Here is an 18,784-nt window from a genome sequence, read left to right on the forward strand (position 1 = left end):
TAACTCGATTTGTAAGATTTAAGATTACTCATACTAGTGGTCAATGATATTTCTCCGCTAAAAAGGTATTTATCAGTTGAAAAGACAATGAAAATATTGATTCGAATATATTTGTCTCCTGAGACAACGAAGCTGAAGCAAAATAGAAATATTTTCTGCATTTATAAATTTGAAATAATAACTGAACTCAACTGTTTTAAATGGTGTTGACTGTCCAGGCCATATAGGTATATAGAAGTAATAGAATACAATATATTGTAAAAGTAGGTTTAGATTTCGTAATACTGGTAAAGATATTGGGGCTTTTATTTTGACATTTGTAAGGCTGCATGCCGGAAGTGCATGTTGTTAGCGCAGTCGTTCCATTCAGTGGCTTTATGCGTGGATTTGGAAAAATGTGACTATAATTTACATTTTTATTATTCGTGTGCGGACGCGGGTCTTTGCAGTTGTTACAAACCTCAAGAAAGCCTGTTGCCCTTTGGTTTCTTTTTGTTTTAATGATGCCTCACCTATGGTATCTGCTAATTTGCTGGGTTTAATACGATTACTGTTTTCTTCAAGGGAAATTTTATACTTTTATTTTCGTTCAGTTAGTTTCTGTTAAATATGTCGCCTTCAAACACTTCTATAAATGAAGACGTGTGGACAGTTGTACGGTTTGCAACGTTCACGCGACTGCTTTCCCTTGTTTTACAAGTAAGCAACTGAAACACACAAACGACCAAAATAGCCTAAAATTATATATTTGTACTTTGTATTTTGACGTCTGCCTAAAATACTTGCCATAGACATGTAGAACTCCATTAAATCAGTACTGTCCGTATCTGCACAATTGAGATTAGAGTGACTCCTACCGCACAAACTGGAAACAATGCACATGACAAATTTCTGTCTGTTTTGTGCACTTTTGAAGCTGTGTTGAATGCAGTGATTCCCGACCATGTGGCAGATGCCTTCAGCCCTCCACGATCAGAGACCCCTCTCCTGCTGGACCCCGTCATCGAAGCATTATTTGGTGGCCTTAGTTGCTGGGATGCAGAGCATTTCCTCTTCATTGCAGAACGTGGCTACTTGTATGAACACAATTTTGCATTCTTTCCATTGTTTCCTCTCATCCTGCGATCCCTGGCAGACACTGTCCTGTGGCCCTTGTGTGGATTTCTCACATTGCATGGCCGTTTACTTTTAGCTGTGGCTATAGGGAATAGCATTCTCTTTGTCCTAAGTGCTGTGGCACTATATAGACTGAGTCATTTGGTGCTGCAAGACAGAAAACTTGCCCTTGTTGCAGTCTTAATGTACTGTCTGACACCAGCTAATGTTTTTATGATTGCAGGCTATTCAGAGACTCTCTTTGCAGCACTTACCTTTGCAGGTCTCTGGCTACTAGAGACAAGATTCACAATTGGAGCTTGTCTTCTGCTTGGGTTTGCTACTGGTGCTCGTGCCAATGGACTTGTGAATGCTGGATTTTTGCTGTATCTCAGTTTTCAATTGGGTCTTGCCTGCGCACGGGCTCTTAGCAGAGGAGCAGGGGGCTTTCAGTATCATCACTATGTCTGGGAACTTATTCGTTTTGTTCTAACAGGAGCATTTTATGCAACTCTCGTGGCTGCCTTTTTGTTTGTTTCAGTTTTATGGCTACCAAACATTTTGTCATCCGACTGCTACTCAAGTTTCTCCTGTGCTGCTTAATCTGGCCCGGGACAAAGGATATCGTGTGGCTGATGCAGCATCTCCAACACCAAAATGGTGCCAATGGCGAATTCCAGTTTTGTACTCGTACGTACAGGATGTTTATTGGGATGTGGGCTTTCTGCGATACTTTCAGTGGAAGCAGATACCCAACTTTATCTTAGCACTGCCTGTTGCAACTCTGGGATTCATAGCCTCATATATGTACGTAAAGGCCAACCCAGTGTTTTGTATGTATTTGGGGTTGGGAGACAGAGGAAAAGACAGAAAAATGAATGGTTTCTGTAACCCAAGAGTGTTTGTTTACATCGTGCACAGTTCTGTCCTGCTTCTATTTGGAATATTCTGCATGCATGTGCAGGTAAGACTCTTATATTTGATTATTATCATGTGATATATGTAGTGTATATGCTCAACATGCCTTTTTTATATTATGTCCTCTCAGGTGTTGACACGCTTTCTTGCTTCCTCCTCGCCTGTTCTCTACTGGATCAGTGCCCATCTGCTTTTTCAGTATGAACCTCTGCTGCAAGATGAAAAGCTGTTCAGATCAGACCAAATACAACAGCAAAAGGATCACAAACCTGGCTTTGGTTTTGTGAGCATGTGGAGAAATAATGAAGTTGTTTACCTCTTGATGCGCTGGCAGACGTGCTCCATTTATACACAATGCATACTGGGGTATTTCATATCATATTGGTTTTTAGGTCTGGCTCTGCACTGTAATTTCCTTCCCTGGACGTAATAACTTTGTAGGTTTACTTATTTCAGTCTTCATAACATTCCTGTTGCATAATATTCTGTTTGACAAATATTGTTGTAATAAATGCATTTTATTATTATGAGATATTTCTGGTATTTTTATTGAAATAGTATTGAATAAATATAATTATTGGAAAATGTAAAAATGATTTCTGTATTTTTTAAAAATCTTTTTACACTACATTTCGAAAGTTTAAAGTCTGTTTTTTTTTAATTAAATAGTAATATAAATAATATAAATGAATTATTACATTTATTAAGAAAGAAAATCAAATTGATCAAAAGTGAAAATAAAGACAGTTTAATGTTACAAATTATTTTTATTTCAATTAAACACTCTATTTAAATCTATTAACAAAGAATCCTAAGAAATGTATGGATTCCACAAAAATGTAAAGCAGCACAACTGATTGTAACAATAAGAAATGTTTCTTGAGAACTAAATCAGTATTTTAGAATGATCTCTGAAGGATCATGTGACACTGGAGACTGGAATAAATATTTAAAATAGAAAACAGTATTTTGAAGTTGTAATAATATTTAATAATATTACAGTTTTTACATTGATCAAATAAATGCAGACGTGGTAAACAAAAATTACTTAAGATTTTTTTTTTTTTTCTTACCAACTTAAAACTTTTGAAAGGTAATGTATGCTTTGTTTGAGTGCGAACTTATTTTTGAAAGGACGTGTAAAAGTGTCATGGATTTGGTCTGCAGCAAGCCCACTGCAGTTTGTAAAATAAAGGGCGCTTACCGAGGGATGGGTTGCACATGGTCCTGTCGGAAGACCCCTGTTATATTATGTTATATCACCATCTAGTGGTTCCAAAGAGCTATAAGCGGTCTGTTATACTCATAAAAGCTATTAATATGTTGAATTAGCGTCTTCTTCTTTTTTTGTGATTTTGTTATGTGCTTTTGTTACGTTCATTTTCATTATCATCATTTTAAAGAAATGTCTACTTAGCTTTAGTTTTATTAGCCTTATATTTTAGTGCTTAAACCTACTTATATTATTTGACAAGATAATATTTCAAATTTATGAAGTTTAAGCTTTTAATCAAATAAAAGGTTTAGTTAACCAAAACAATAAAAAAGATAAATTATTGTCACTACTGTAAAGCTACAATGGATTAATGCCGAATCTTCCAAAACGTAAACAGCTTCTATAGTATTATAAATTATTTTCTAATATTAATTTAAGAAACTATGTAACTTTAGCATAAACGTCAGATACTAAGGTAAATATTCATGTCATTTAGGAAAAGATGTTCAGTTAGATATAATGCAACATTATTAGTTATCGTATTAGTTTTTTCTTATTGTTATTATTATTTAATCTTATACACATTTGTATTATGTCCGCCCCCTATTGAACATATTTCTATAAATTTATGGTTGTGGCTGTATTGCATGAATCTGTTACATTCGTAATGTTGATACATAAAAATGTACACAGAAGGAAGAGAGTCTCGGAAGTGATCTTTGATTGGTCTGCCTGAGATGACGCACCCATTTCGAGTCACTGACGAGTCATCATTCTTCTTCAGGTACGTTAATCCTCGGCTAGGGAAGTGATCGCTGTAAGGTAAATATTGTTGTATCGCTTCCGTGGCTGAACGCTGCGTTATATTCGCGCTTAGAGACTTATAAACAACTTAATCTGATCTAATTTTTAATACCCAACAGATTCATTACGGTTGGACAACTTAATATCGACAGCGATCGGACGGCTGTGTAGCGCGAGGAGCCGAGTGTCGTTCAAACGACGGTTGAGCAGCGCGAGGAGCAATGTCGTCCGACGAGATATGTTAGCTTGTTGACAGCTAGACAACAAGCTAACGTATTTAGCTTAGCTAAGACACCCCTAATTTATCGAAAGTAACAACATGGCATTGTAGTATAATAACTATTAGTCGATATATCCTTTAGGGGCTGTTTAGTTGCAAACGGTTGTGTTGAGCAACATTATGTGTTTGGTGGACTTTCGAGTTAGCTTAGTTCGATAGCTGAAATCATTTTAGTAAGTTACCCAAGTGATTTGTCAGTACATATGTGACAGTATCGTCAGTAATATGTTGCAGTGCTTTACAGCTGATATCTAGTGTTGCTCAAGCTTCCTCTTTGTTAGGGCTTGGCTTGTGGCTAAAGTGTTCCAGAGGTTAAATATATTACTTCCCTACCTCTATAGTATCGGACAGATTTTTTGAAAATGAAAAATTGTGAGTATCAACAAATAGACCCACGAGCGCTCGGAACCTCGAACACCCGGACCTCCACCACTTTGCCCTGCGGAAGGAAAAACTCCCAGCGCCTACGGAGGAAATGGGAAGTTTTCCCCGGAAATAATCGCTTCTACTGTGATGGGCGTGTTATGATGGGCAGGCAATGCGGTGTGCTCCCGCTGACCATCGGCCTAATTTTCATCACCAGTGGCTTATTTTTCACGTTTGAGTGAGTAGTATGCATTGCACGTGCAGACATCTCCATCAGCTAATGTAGCCCTTCTTGACATCGTTCCAGTCTGAAACATTTGCTTTCACATGGTTGTTATCATTAAGCACACTTAAAATATTTGTCTCTGGTGCTAACTTTGCTCTTGTCTGTGTGTTGATTCATAACAGTTGCCCCTTTCTGGTGGATCGCCTTACTGTCTTCATTCCTGTAATCGGTGGGGTGTTATTTGTATTTGTCATCATGACCCTCCTTCAAACCAGTTTTACAGACCCAGGGATATTACCCAGGGCTTTGCCGGATGAGGCTGTGGACATTGAGAGACAGATTGGTGAGATTTTGATTGTGGTGTTTATTTTTCATTATTTTGCATTTTAACATTTTTTTGTTGATATTAAAGTTGTGGGTCTCTTTAAAGATAATTCTGGATCTGCATCATACCGTCCACCTCCTCGGACTAAAGAGATCCTTATAAATGACCAGGTGGTCAAGCTTAAATACTGTTTCACATGCAAGATGTTCCGTCCACCCCGGACATCCCACTGCAGCATGTGTGATAACTGTGTCGGTAAGGCAGCATTTCTGACTTTTATTCTTCTGTGGAACATAAATGAAGATATTTTAAGAAATGTGTTCTTGTTGTTGTTGTTGTTGTTTTGTCCATACAAATGAAGTCAATGGTATAATAATCGGTTGGTTATCATCATTCTTCAGAATATGCTTTTTGTGTGTGTGTGTGTTTTACAGAAGAAAGTAAATCATACAGGTTTGGAACAACATGAGGGCGTGTAAATGATAGCAGAAAAAAAATATTTTTGGGTGAACTAACACTTTATAGCTTCAACAAGAACCAAGTGCAATATTCCAGTCATCTGAAGCCCATACACTGTGTGTGTAGATTAAAATTTCACTCATTATTCACTGGTTGTCTTTTCCTTAAGTGAGCTATTTACCTCTAGAACCGGAATCAGTGAGTTGCAAATTGGATCAGTCTGATTCATGAACTAATCATTCAGACCCGGATCAGTCAATTAATTTAGAAAGCACAGTTCTTTCACAAATCTTTCAATGCAACTTCTGTAATCTAACATCATGGAATGCACCATTAGGACAGATGTCAAGAGTTTTAGTTAAATTCTGTAAATTAAACTTTCATCGTAAATTTCATTTCATAAGGTCCACTTTTATGAAACATTTTTATGTTTTTGCTTTTTTTTTTAACCATAAATGGTCTAGTACCTACTTAGTGTAATTCCATGTAAGGAAGTCATATTGGTTTGAAACCACATGAGGTTGAGTAAATGATGACAGAACGGTTTCTGTAAAGCTACAAAATATGTTGCTTTAATAATGGATGTGTCATAGTTTAACCTCTAATGTATCACTTCCTTAAAATCATTGCATGAGAATGCACAGAGTTTATTTTTTAAGTGTCGCTGTGTCTGAGAATGTTCTGTCTCTGTTCCCTTTGTAGAGCGTTTCGACCATCATTGTCCTTGGGTGGGGAACTGTGTTGGGAAGCGAAACTATCGCTTTTTTTACGCATTCATAGTGTCTCTATCCTTTCTGACCTCCTTTATCTTTGGCTGTGTGATCACTCACCTCACTTTAAGTAAGTTTCCCAATGCCTGCACCACAGTCTCTTTCTACCTCACACAAAATCTTACTAATTGTGTATGATAGTTGTCAAGAAATCTTTAAGTACTTTCTATATGGACATGTTCAAAAGTTTGGGGTCATTAGAATTTTACTATTATTATTTTTTTAAAGAAATTAATACTTTTATTCAGCAAAGTTGGAATCACAACTAATCACACCTGACAGTAAAGACTATTATAATGTCACAATGAAATTCAGATTTCTAATCATCAAATCATTACGGTTTCCACAAAAATATTATGCTGTAATAATATTATATTGACTAGCAATAATATTATAGCTGTTTTTAAAACTGATAATAATTAGAAATGTTCCATAAACATCAATTCAGCATATTAGAATGATTTATGAAGCATCATTTGACACTGAAGACTGGAGTAATGACTGCTGTAAATTCAGCTTTGCCATTAGTGGTATAAATTATCAGATTTATTACAACATAGTAATATTAGAAATTGTGATAATATTTCACAATATTGCAGTTTTTAATGTGTTTTTTGATTGAATAAACCTTTGAAGGGTACTGTAGATAGTTTTTGTCAGTCAGGTTTAAACCAGGTTTGTTCTCTGACCAGTCACTCTCATCAACAGGATCACAAGGCGTGAATGGTATCATCCAGGCAATTCAGGACAGCCCAGCCAGATATCCTTTTTTTTCCTGTGTTCCCACCCCTGTCTCCATCGATTGGCATGCTGCACCACCCCTTTCGCCAGAAACACACAATGATAAGGCTGACTTGAGTTCACCATTTGTTTACAGGCTCACTAATGTTGTTTCCGCCTTTTTCCTAATCCCATTCATCCCTAATCGGCTCAAGGATTCCACCACGCCCTGCTTTCCTGTCAGGATGGCTGCAGTTGCCCCAAGATACAGAGTCTGCTGGTGTCCAGCCCCCTTTTTAAAGTTTGTGGCTTGAGGTCACAGTTTTCCACCACAGCGTCAGCTAATCAACCCAGCTGGCTGACATGGTGGTTCATGAGTTTGGGCAGAATGTTTAAAGGGATACTCCACCCCAAAATGAAAATTTTGTCATTAATCACTTACTCCCATGTCGTTCCAAACCCGTAAAAGCTTCATTCGTATTCGGAACACAATTTAAGATATTTTGGATGAAAACCGGGAGGCTTGTGACTGTCCCATAGACTGCCAAGTAAGTTACACTGTCAAGGTCCAGAAAAGTATGAAAGACATCGTCAGAATAGTCCATCTGCCATCAGTGGTTCAGTCGTAACGTTATGAAGCGACGAGAATACTTTTTGTAAGCGAAGAAAACAAAAATAACAACTTTATTCAACATTTATTTCTTTGTCAACAGTCTCCTCTGTTTCTCCATATCACCGTATGCTGTGTATGTTCTTCTGTATCAGCCGCGCCACAAGGATTTATTTCATACTTTTCTGGACCTTGACAGTGTAACTTACTTGGCAGTCTATGGGACAGTCACAAGCCTCCCAGTTTTCATCCAAAATAACTTAAATTGTGTTCCGAAGACGAACAAAGCTTTTACGGGTTTGTAATGACATGGGGGTAATTGATTAATGACAAAAAATTTCATTTTGGGGTGGAGTATCCCTTTAAGCACATGGGATTGATTTTGCATAATTGTTCCTATATCACTGTACTGTTATTGTTATGTATATTTTGGACGTTAAAGCACATTTACAGCAGATTTGCATCCTTAACCCTTCCTGCACTGTTGCCGAGCTGGTCATTTGCTTCTTCTCCATCTGGTCCATTCTTGGTCTGTCAGGTTTCCATACTTATCTTGTGGCCTCCAACCTCACAACCAACGAAGATGTAAATATCAAACAAAAGCTACATCAACACTTTTCATTTAATTGCAATGTTTTATACAGTCAGATTGAAGAACGGCTTCTTTGCACTTAATGATTGCAGATTAAAGGCTCTTGGTCCAGTAAAAGAGGAGAAGAATCAGGGAATCCTTATACCTATAACAACATCTTTACAAACTGCTGTGTGGTGCTTTGTGGGCCGATACCACCCAGGTCTGTACTGCATGCTAATGCCAACATCATAGCAGAAACGTATTTTTTTTATTATTCATTCATCTCCTAAGATTTTGCTAAAGAAGCCAATATCATTGTTTGTGAGGCAATAGAGGATGCCATTTTGCTTAAGGCTGATGTACATCCAGAGGTTGCGTTAGACTTTAACATTGTCCATCATTTTGATAGGTAGGGTCATAAAAATTCTGTCATAATCTGTTAACCGTCATTTAAATTTAAAAATTTTAATTATAATAACACATTTAATTGCTTTTATTTTTGTTCACATTTTCATTTTTAATAATTAAGTCAGTCGCGTCCCATCCAATAAATCACAATAGGCTAAGCATTGTCCTTTGTTACTTTTAATATGAAACAAAGTCTCACATTTCAAATTCTGTCCATTTTATTAGGAAATTCAATCAATAAATACAGTTTTGGCCCTCTTTAATGTGGTGTGATAGATCGCTGTAGACACCTGAGATCAAGTGAAGTGTCAGTGCGCATGAACTGATCATCTCTTTCGCTTGACTAGTGGATACTCACCTGTGGGTAATCAAAGGCATAGTAAAAGACTTGTGATAGTAGCTATGTTTCCATTCACATATTTTTATGCACATTTTGGAATATTGCATAAAAAAAAAACGCTTGTTGGAAATGCCAAGGTGCGCATAAATTCGAAAACTTATGCTCACATTTGAGTAAGAAACTTTTTATCTGAAAAGAAAAAATGCTCATAAACTACGATAAATAAATAAGTTCCTCAATGCGCATCAAAAAAGTCATGTGACTTTGCACTATCAGACTGGATAACCTGGCTAGCAGCGGACCAATCTTGTTCACAGCATCTATATACTTGACGTGACATACAGCCAAGTATGGTGACCCATACTCAGAATTTGTGCTCTGCATTTAACCCATCCAAAGTGCACACACACAGCAGTGAACACACACACCGTGAACACACACCTGGAGCAGTGGGCAGCCATTTATGCTGCGGCACCCGGGGAGCAGTTGGGGATTCGGTGCCTTGCTCAAGGGCACCTCAGTAGTGGTATTGCCGGCACGAGACCATTAGGCTACAACTTCCCCATATATGTTGTTATGGTCATTCTGAAATGCCTAAGCAAAGTCTGTCATTAAAGTATTTCTGGATAATGGTCTTACATGACTGCATTCCCAAACAGCTGTATTTATTGATTGAATTTCCTAATAAAATGGACAGAATTTGAAATGTGAGACTTTGTTCAATATTAAAAGTAACAAAGGACAATGCTTAGCTAGTTTTATTTTTGTTCTTAAGCTGATGATCCCACTCTCTTCTTCCAAACTGGAACACACTCACCACCAACTGGGCTGGGGTTTGAATTACAGTTATAAATTACAATAGATCACCCTCAGTGTAATCTGTCAAAGTGACAGACGGCCTTCAGATTTTTCCGTCACTGATTAAAAATAAATCTGTAATTGACAGAAAATTTTCGGTTAACGCGACCTCTGTGTACATCCCGTCCTCAATACCTACTGTTACAAACAAGAACACATTTTGTCAGATCTGACTTGTTAATTGTACATTTCTTTGACATGATGGCCCATCTGTCCCAAGTATGCTGTGTTTTGAAAGTCAAGTCACAAAAGATCAAACGCTCATCCTGTCATCTTTTGTAGCTTGATTGACAGAAGAGGCTTTTTACCTCCAGATGACGCACCTCAGACAGTGACCTCTGACACTGAGCTCCCTCCTTTCATGTCTAAGAATGATGCAAATATGGTAAGACTGCCTTCAAGTTCAAGTTCAAAGAGCATTAAATAGTTAAAGCATTGTAGCAATAGTTTAAAATCCTGATACATTAGTCAGTCAAAAAACATTCCATTACATTTAAAGTCATACACTACCGCTCAATGATTTAGGGTCTATAAGATTTATTTTAAAGAAATTAATTATTTTATTCAGCAAGGATGCATTAATTCAACCAAAAGTGACTTTTGCATTGTTATAAAAACTCTTTTTCAAATAAGTGCCATTCTGTTTAACTTTCTATTCATCAAAGCCTTCTGAAAATAATTAATCACAATTTTGACAAAAATAATAAGCAGCACAACAGTTTTCAAAATTCATAATAATAAAAAATGTTTCTTGAACAGTAGATCAGCTTATTAGAATGATTTCTGAAGGATCATGTGACACTGAAGCCTGGAGAAATGGCTTCCTCACCAGAATAAACTACATTTTAAAATATATTAAAATAGAAAATAGTCATTTTAAATTGCAATAATATTTCATAGTATTATTGTTTTTATTACTGTATATTTGATCAAATAAATGCATTCTTGGTGAGCATAAGATACGTGTTTCAAAAAGTTCAGTAGTCATTTTAAATTGCAATAATATTTCATAGTATTATTGTTTTTATTACTGTATATTTGATCAAATAAATGCATTCTTTGTGAGCATAAGATACGTTTTTCAAAAAGATTTTACCAGCCCCAGACTTTTAAATGGTAGTGTAAATATGAACAGAAACCAGGACAGATCTTTTAAACACATCTGAAACCATAACCTTTGTTACAGAAAAGGAATGAGGTTATCCTAGTTTAATCTTGTTTATTGTAAGCCCTGGTTTGCTGGGAAAGTTACAGTTACTGAGGCTTGCACCTGTTCTGTTTGATGTGTAAAGATATGCACAAATTTAGATGGATGACTAACGCAACAGCACATCAATATGGAGTCTCGTTTCAGTCAAAATTTAAACAAGGTGCCAATTCAGGTTACAAATGCTATTTTGAGACATTTTTGCCACTGCTAGTTGCAAAGGTAGAGATTTGTAAAAACAAATATATTAACTGTAAATTTTGATGTTCACAAATGCCATTGTTTTAGTTTTGATATTGACTTGCATCAAGCCCTGATGTTTGAAGTTCTGAACCTCACACAGGAGGAGAACTGTCAGGAGTTTGCAAACTCCTGCACTGCCTGAAGGCTCCTGCAGCTCTTTGACGTTTGATGGTAAGGGTGTGTTATGCATGCCATTCCATAGCCGACCTTCTCATGACTCTTTGGCTTTTGCTTTGCCTTTTATTTGAACTGTCAGCTTGGCTTCCATTTCTTTGCTTTAAAACCACTAGCATAAGACGTGTCCATCATGTGAGAGATCATTGGGCTCATTGTCCGTTCTCTGTTCCTTCTTTGCTCCTGTTTTAGCTGACATCTGTTTTTACTCCATTTTATGGTGGTCGTGTTCATATATTAGTGTCGGCCAGAGGTCTGCAGTTGTTTTTTTTCCTCCATCATGTCATTGTTTCCTAATTAATGTATCATCATCATCACAATTCATCTGTGCTTATCTCATTCTCATCCACTCTTGGGATTCTGGTGACTGAGGTCATGGTAATGCTCGGCGTTAGTTATCATGCACATGTGTTCTTTTCCACCTTCTCTCATGATGAATGTTCAATCTGATGTTAAGGAGGAGTTTTCATCCTCGCGACCCCTGGAGATCCCCTTATAATATCAGCTGCACTGCTTGAGCTCATCGGAAACTTTGAAGTGAAATGCTTTGTTTCCATTTGTTGCTACATTTTCTTCGTCTTAGTTCCTTGGCAATACTAACCTGCTTTCAAACTTATTCTAATCTGGCCATTTTCTCATACTCATACTTGCTTTGCTGTCTAACATCAATTGCCATTTTCTTACCCCAAAAACATTTATGACTGTGATCTATGTTTTTTGTCTCTTAACTAGGGCTGCACAGTGTATTGAAATAAATCTGGCAATTTGGCTTAGTGTGATTGTCAAATCGCTTAGACTGTGATTTTAATTAAATATATTTAATTTATTCTTTACTGGTTTCAAGCATGGCATTTACACAGATATTGTTCATGATACAGTGTTTCAACGGCTGAGAACATCTTGGTTTATTTACTGCAAATAGAGCCCTTCTGAGACACTGATACCATGGGCTGTATGCATGTAAATGAATACACAAAGACGAGCTTCACTCAAACCGACAAACCATCAGAATAAAAGCTTGATGGTTTACCATTTGAAAATTGAAAAATTGAGTATAAAATTAAAAAAATTAAATAAAATTTTTATACTCAGTTTATCTCTTTATTTTACGGTATTATTACAATATATTTCTTATATTTTTGTTTCATAATATTACAATTTTAATATTCTAATCAATAATCACAATAAAATCATGACTATTATTATTATTTTATAGTCATATTGAATTGTATAAAAATAGTAGGTATGTTGCCTATAAGAACTCAAGTGAAAGAGGTTTAAGTTAGTTGTTTATTTTCTCTCGAATTCCATTTTTATTTATTTTTTTGTCCAAATTCCATTTTTTCCATTATAATTTTTCTTGATTCAGTTTTTTATTTTTGTCTGTGGCTGCAACGTTCATTCACTTAGAGGCACGCAGAACATGCAGGATTCATATTTATAAAGTCTTTTTGCAGCTTAATATTCACAGAAACTAGTCCATATTGCGTTTTTAAGTATACAGACCTACTTTTGAATTTTTTTGTCCAAAATTTGGCAAATTCCGTGTCATACAGCAAATTCCATTTTTATGACTGGATTCTGCGATTCTGTCTGCATTTCTGCGTCACAGAAATCGAATGGCCTTATATTGTGAAGCCCCACTCTTAACCATTTTTTTTCTTGCCATTCTTTTCACAGTGCACACAGGGCACAAAGGAGCTTTTACAATCAATGGCACTCTCCACAGTGATCCAGAGCACCTGCACTCCGGGCACTCCCAAAACTGCCCCGGTCACCCAAGAGAGTCTACTACGTACCGTCTCTATCACCGTCTCTCCCCCCAACAGGCCTCCTTCTACTGGCTGCTCAGGCCACCAGGCCCAGCGCCCCATAGACGTTTCCTGCTCCCAGAAAGGGAACAAACGTTCCGCTCATCACACCCATAAACCCATGTTGCGTGTATCCAGCCCTCCCTACTCCCTCAGCCATAGTCCGCTCATTCTTAGTGATGGTCCTGACATGGGCTTCATCCCACTGAACTGAGCGCAGTATCTCTGCCACCAGCAGCCTTGTGCAAATACTCTCCTCTCTCTTACCACTCAGCATCACACTTTTTAAGAAACTGTGACTTACTATACTCAGGATCCTCTCAGGAAACATGCCATCTTTCAACAAATGGGAATAATCCTGCATTGACTTTATAAATAACAGAGGGATTTCAAGATTTTTTTGTTCCGTTAACATCAACATACACTTGGTGGAGAGAAACGCAAAACATCTTCAGAAGATGCTTTTGTTTTTAAATCATTTTGCACAAAAATATTGGCAGATGATCTTTTTTTTTTTTTTTTTACAGAAGCTCAAGCCGTTTTTTTCAGCCTTTTGTCATCTTCTTAGACCTAATGCAATAATTATATGCTTTGAAATGTCAATTTGGTCAAAAAAAAAAAAAGCCTTACTTCAGAGTCATTTCTGTTCATTTTGTGTGGTGTTAAAGACCTTCTACAATAAAATTATTGGTTAAAAAGTATTCGCACCAACAGCCAAGTATATAAACCGCAGTCTTATGAATGGGTATCAGAGAGCTCAGGATTAGAAGGTTAATGATTTATTTGTGTACGTGATATAATCCAGGGGTTTTTATCTCCTGTTTAATGTTGCGCCTTACCAGTGAGTGAATTAACAGCTTTCATATTTACGTTTGTTTTGTGTCCATTTAATACAGGGGTTTTTTCTTCATTGAAAAATTTTCAGTGGTATCCTAATGCAAATGTAATAGTATTTGATGCAATATTTTCCCCTTAAGATCATTGTCTTCATCTTGATTTCTGCATTTTTAGATGCAAAGTGCTGACGCACAGCGTGAACCGCAGAATACAAAACCTGTGACCCATTTCAATTCTTCTGAGAGTTTTCTACTTTAAAGTACTGTTGAGGATGTCAAACATCTTAAACAAAATAGTTAGCCCTAAATTCATAATCATCAATAATCTTGGGAATGCAAATGTGGTAGAAAGTTTGGCAATGCTATTTCACATTTCAGTTTTAACTAAAATTGAATAAAATGAATGAATAAAATGTTTTTTACAGCATTTATTAATGTAATACATGTTCAATTTTTAAATATAATACTTTATAAGATTTCAAGTCATATCAACAAACATTAATGTATTATGAACAAACATTACTTACCAATAATTTAGATTAAAAATGTATTTAAAAAGCTGGTTTTAATTTTCATTTTAAGCTTAACAAATGTAAAGTATTAATTTTGCCATTTGACATGTAATTGTTTAATAATGGAAAATTAATTGCATTATGTGTAATCAGTCAAATTTGCACGTGTATATAAGCTACCACCGAAAATCATTTTTAATCTAGGAAAAACCCTGTAGTATTTCTGACTTTATATTGGTGGGTCAAAGATTGTTTTCTGCTCGTTATTAAAGTGTTTTTACTAAGCTTGAGAGAAGAACCGTTGTGACTGAAACCTTTTGCCTAAAAAATGAATTACTAATGATTAGTTATTTACATAAACAATAATAAAAACAAAAATAAATTTTTTTTTTTTTTGTTTGTTTTGTTTTTTAAATAGTAATAAATAGGAGTCTGGCAAAGTAATAAAGTTGACCGTAAATGTTTCAATATATTTTGCTCCTCTAAAAACATAGACTTACAGAAGTTGATCACTGCCAGCAGAGTTAGAGGAAAAGTATATGAATGTATGACTTGTTGTGTTTTGTGTTATTATCCTTTTTCACCTGAAAACTTAATGACAAAATTTAATAAACAAATGTTCTTTCCACTTGTGATTTAGTTGTTGAAAATGTTTTCATCTGGTCTTGCATAACATCTTTTGTTACCTTCTGTGGTCTGCTGCATGCAAGACAGGGCGCATTCATTTAAACAGTAGATGGCACAGTTTCCCACTTCTTGTTTGCATGTGTCAGATGAGGACAATGTATTTCCTGGAACCATCCTTGATTGATTGCTTGATTGATTCAAGCTTTTGCATTCACAGTACTTGAGCTATTTTGAATGTGATATTTGGCTTTACCACAGTGCCATCAAGCTGACATTTATTCTGGTTTAATATAACAGGATTGGAATATGGGAAATGCTGAAATGCATAATTGTAGGTTTGCTGTATTTTAGTCTAACAAAAAGATATGGGAGTTGTTGAGAAGAACAATCATCAGCTGAGTTTTTTTACCTTTCTGTTGGTACTCAGCATCTTTAAATAGAAAGCGCCAAGCCATAGTCATAAATTTCAAAGTGTTTTTCATTTAGCCCACAACTAACCTCAATTACCCCCATGCATCCCTTGCCTAGAGATTCTGTCATTAAATATATGGCAACCCTTCATACAGCCAACCTCCCGGGACTCTAGATAAAAATGTATCTGTATCTGGGTAAAAAAGGAATTGATTTTCTGAGGAACTGGCACTTGCAGTAAATAGGTGAAATTACTACAGAAGTTGATTTGAGGTTTTGCTTTGTTGGAGTGACTGTGGTTGGCATAAGCTCTTCCTGTGAATGTTTTCTAATACCTATACTGTAAAAGTGACTCCTATTTTTTTTTTTTTTTTAGTCGAGTTAAGTAAAACAAAGATTATTTGAGTACGTTTTACCCAGACATTTTTATGAAATGTACAAAATTCTGAGTGGAAAGTATTTTTAGCTGATTATAGACCAGTTAAGTTAAGCAATCCAAGTCATTTAGATTTAATTTGAGTAATTTTCCTTAAAAAGCAAAAACATCCTCTCTAAATGCTGTGTCGGTTTTGACTGGCAATTTTGAAAACAACTTCAAATGTGGTTATAGCAAAATAAAAGTGTCTGTCACTGCAAAGCCATGAAATAAGGTTGTTCAGGTTAGACCACATCCTCTTATCCAACTACAAGATTCGAGAGTCAAAAGCATGTAGTGGTTGTGGATCACGTTTGTAGATGACGACTTCACCGTTCTCTCCACTGTCTTTTGTCTGGACCGCTTCACTCTGGCAAAACAATATTATAAGTTGCTATTTTTCCACCTACGCCAATCTCAATTAAGCAAAAATGAACACTGTCAGCATGTAGTAATTTTTACCTTCTTTTTCAATCTCAGATACAGAATCATCTTCTTAGCCACTTTGATATTATGGAAATTACAGGTGTTTATCTTCTTTATAGATACCAACAAAAACTAGTTACGACTGTTCATAACACTTTAGTGGTGATTGCTAAGGCTGTTACTATTGTATACTTAGAGTTAAGGATTTGAACATTTGTGCTACATGCATCATTTTCACTTTACAGATGATAAAATGTGCTAATGTTTTTAATTACTGATCTTTTTAGCAAGTCAGTGATATCTCTTTTTTTAATTAAATGTGTTTGTATCAGTGTCACATTGTTTCTTGTCATTTTGACACTACTCTGACTTCAAAAGCTAACCCCATGATGCATTTCAAATGTTTTTTTGTTTTTTTTATACCTTAGCAGGTTTACAGTCTTAGATTTATTAGTCTAGCAAAAGATGAAGCCAAGGTTTCCCAGCATCTGTGTCCAATATTCAAAGTTCCACATGTCAGAGTGATCCTACAAAGAGCCATTTTTGCATTAATCTTTTTTTAATCTTTTATGTCTATATATATATATATATATATATATATATATATATATATATATTTTTTTTTTTTTTTTTTTTTCATAATAAAGTCAGTTTAGCTTAATTGTGCTAGTAAGGGTAAGGATTCCTATATTTGGAATTGAATTACTTCTGCAGTCGTGTTATGCTGGAGTTGTTCATTTGTGAAAGTTTGCCAAGTGCTTCTTCTGTTTTCATCGATTAGATTTCATGGTTAATCAACCGTCAAGAAATCATATACCAGTGCTTTTATGCTTCATCTTGTGATGATGTTCTATAGTCTTTGAGTACTACAAAGGTTTCGCTGGCACAGGTCAGATGTAGAGAGCAGTATTTTATTGCAGATGTCAAGGGCAGTGATTGATAAGGCAAAACCATAATGCTCTTCAGATGGACGTCTTGTCCTATATGTGAGGGTTTGAACTCTTCAAAGATCCAAGTTCATGCCCTCCTCGGTCTCTGATTCTTTTTGAGCCAAGATAGCAGGACTGCATTGATTTAGGCATGGCTTATGTGTCTGAAGATTCAAGATTCACTTTAAGGCCTGTGTTGGTGTGCTAGCTTTCTTTTTACAGGCCAGTCGTATTGTTTGATTTATGACAGTAGTAGTGGGAGCACATGTATTCTAGGCTGAAATTGTTATTAAATTACGCAAATTAAAGAAGCCATTACATCCACATCTAGGGGGTGGAGATGGGTGGGTTTAGGGATCAGGGGCTGGAGGCAGGTAGGTTTAGGTCTACAGTCTATGGTTTAGGTATATGTAAGGTGGAAGGAGTTGGATCTGGATCCAATCACGCCCCCTGGATCTTGTGTTCTGCTGTGATGACCATCTCCTTCCCAGGTTTAGTGCAAATACTGAGCTCATGAGACATCATGACATGATTGAGTAGGCTATATTGCAAAAACCAAACAAACCACACCTAGCACACCTACGCATTTAGAGTGTGTTCTTTCACTGCATGATTTAGTCTGTTAATATGCATTATGAATAATCACATAATTCAAGATAAGGGGGCAGAAAATGTATATATTTATATCATTTCATATAGTTAATACCACACAAGACTTAGAAGTAGCCAAATTGGCTGGTGAGTGAAAAAGTTAATTTCAATGCCTGTATGTATGTGTATATATATATATATACATATATATATATATATATATATATATATATATATATATATATAGTCCACATATAACTTCGAAGTTTTTTTGTGCCAAATCAAATTGTAATTTAGTTTTTCTACTATGTTTAAAACTTCCTTCAGCATGAACGTTCTTCAAAGTTTCTTTATTGTCTGTGTGTTCCTTCGAAGAATGCTTAAATCGACTTGAAGATGAGTAAATAGTGAATAATAATAAATTATTATAAATTATAAATTAATTAATAAATTAAATCATAGCTAATTAAAAAATTTGAGGTCAACAAGATTTTTTTTTTTTTTTTTTTTTTTTTTTTTACGTTTTTAGAAGAAAAGGCTGGGGCTGCATTTATTTAATCCAAAATATATTAAAACTGTCTTGTGAAATATTTTTACATTTTAAATAAACTATTTTCTGTTTTAATACATTTT

At 35.7% G+C, this 18,784-nt stretch overlaps 2 protein-coding genes across 4 annotated transcripts; both read left to right on the forward strand.

The window, feature by feature from the left end:
• Nucleotides 1-26: 26 nt before the first annotated feature.
• On the forward strand, nt 27-2,540 carry pigv (phosphatidylinositol glycan anchor biosynthesis, class V). Its single transcript, XM_019101789.2, is given in 4 exon segments — nt 27-699; nt 916-1,613; nt 1,615-2,059; nt 2,144-2,540. Coding segments are annotated over 4 exon segments (1,533 nt in total). The 5' UTR covers nt 27-609; the 3' UTR covers nt 2,444-2,540.
• Nucleotides 2,541-3,912: 1,372 nt separating this feature from the next.
• Nucleotides 3,913-14,273, forward strand: zdhhc18a (zinc finger DHHC-type palmitoyltransferase 18a). 3 transcript variants are annotated; one of them, XM_042741324.1, is made up of 10 exons: nt 3,913-4,013; nt 4,153-4,917; nt 5,088-5,248; nt 5,336-5,485; nt 6,392-6,529; nt 7,168-7,219; nt 8,272-8,374; nt 8,474-8,583; nt 10,252-10,354; nt 13,274-14,273. In XM_042741324.1, the coding sequence occupies exons 2-10, from the start codon at nt 4,676-4,678 to the stop codon at nt 13,616-13,618; spliced, it is 1,404 nt and encodes a 467-aa protein (XP_042597258.1). In that variant the 5' UTR covers nt 3,913-4,013; nt 4,153-4,675; the 3' UTR covers nt 13,619-14,273. The 3 variants fall into 3 exon arrangements, with proteins under 3 accessions (XP_042597258.1, XP_042597257.1, XP_042597259.1); XM_042741323.1 differs by having other exon boundaries at nt 3,985-4,051; XM_042741325.1 differs by lacking the exon at nt 3,913-4,013 and adding an exon at nt 11,520-11,590 and having other exon boundaries at nt 4,058-4,917; nt 13,274-13,412.
• Nucleotides 14,274-18,784: the final 4,511 nt, after the last annotated feature.

This window comes from Cyprinus carpio, chromosome B16 (genome assembly GCF_018340385.1).
Source record: "Cyprinus carpio isolate SPL01 chromosome B16, ASM1834038v1, whole genome shotgun sequence".
NCBI lineage: Eukaryota > Metazoa > Chordata > Actinopteri > Cypriniformes > Cyprinidae > Cyprinus > Cyprinus carpio.

Coding starts and splice junctions, on each gene's coding strand:
- zdhhc18a (XM_042741324.1), top strand. CDS start 4,676: ATGAAAAATTGTGAGTATCAACAAATAGACCCACGAGCGCTCGGAACC. Junction 4,918..5,087: donor GGCTTATTTTTCACGTTTGA/GTGAGTAGTATG, acceptor GATTCATAACAG/TTGCCCCTTTCTGGTGGATC. Junction 5,486..6,391: donor CATGTGTGATAACTGTGTCG/GTAAGGCAGCAT, acceptor TTCCCTTTGTAG/AGCGTTTCGACCATCATTGT.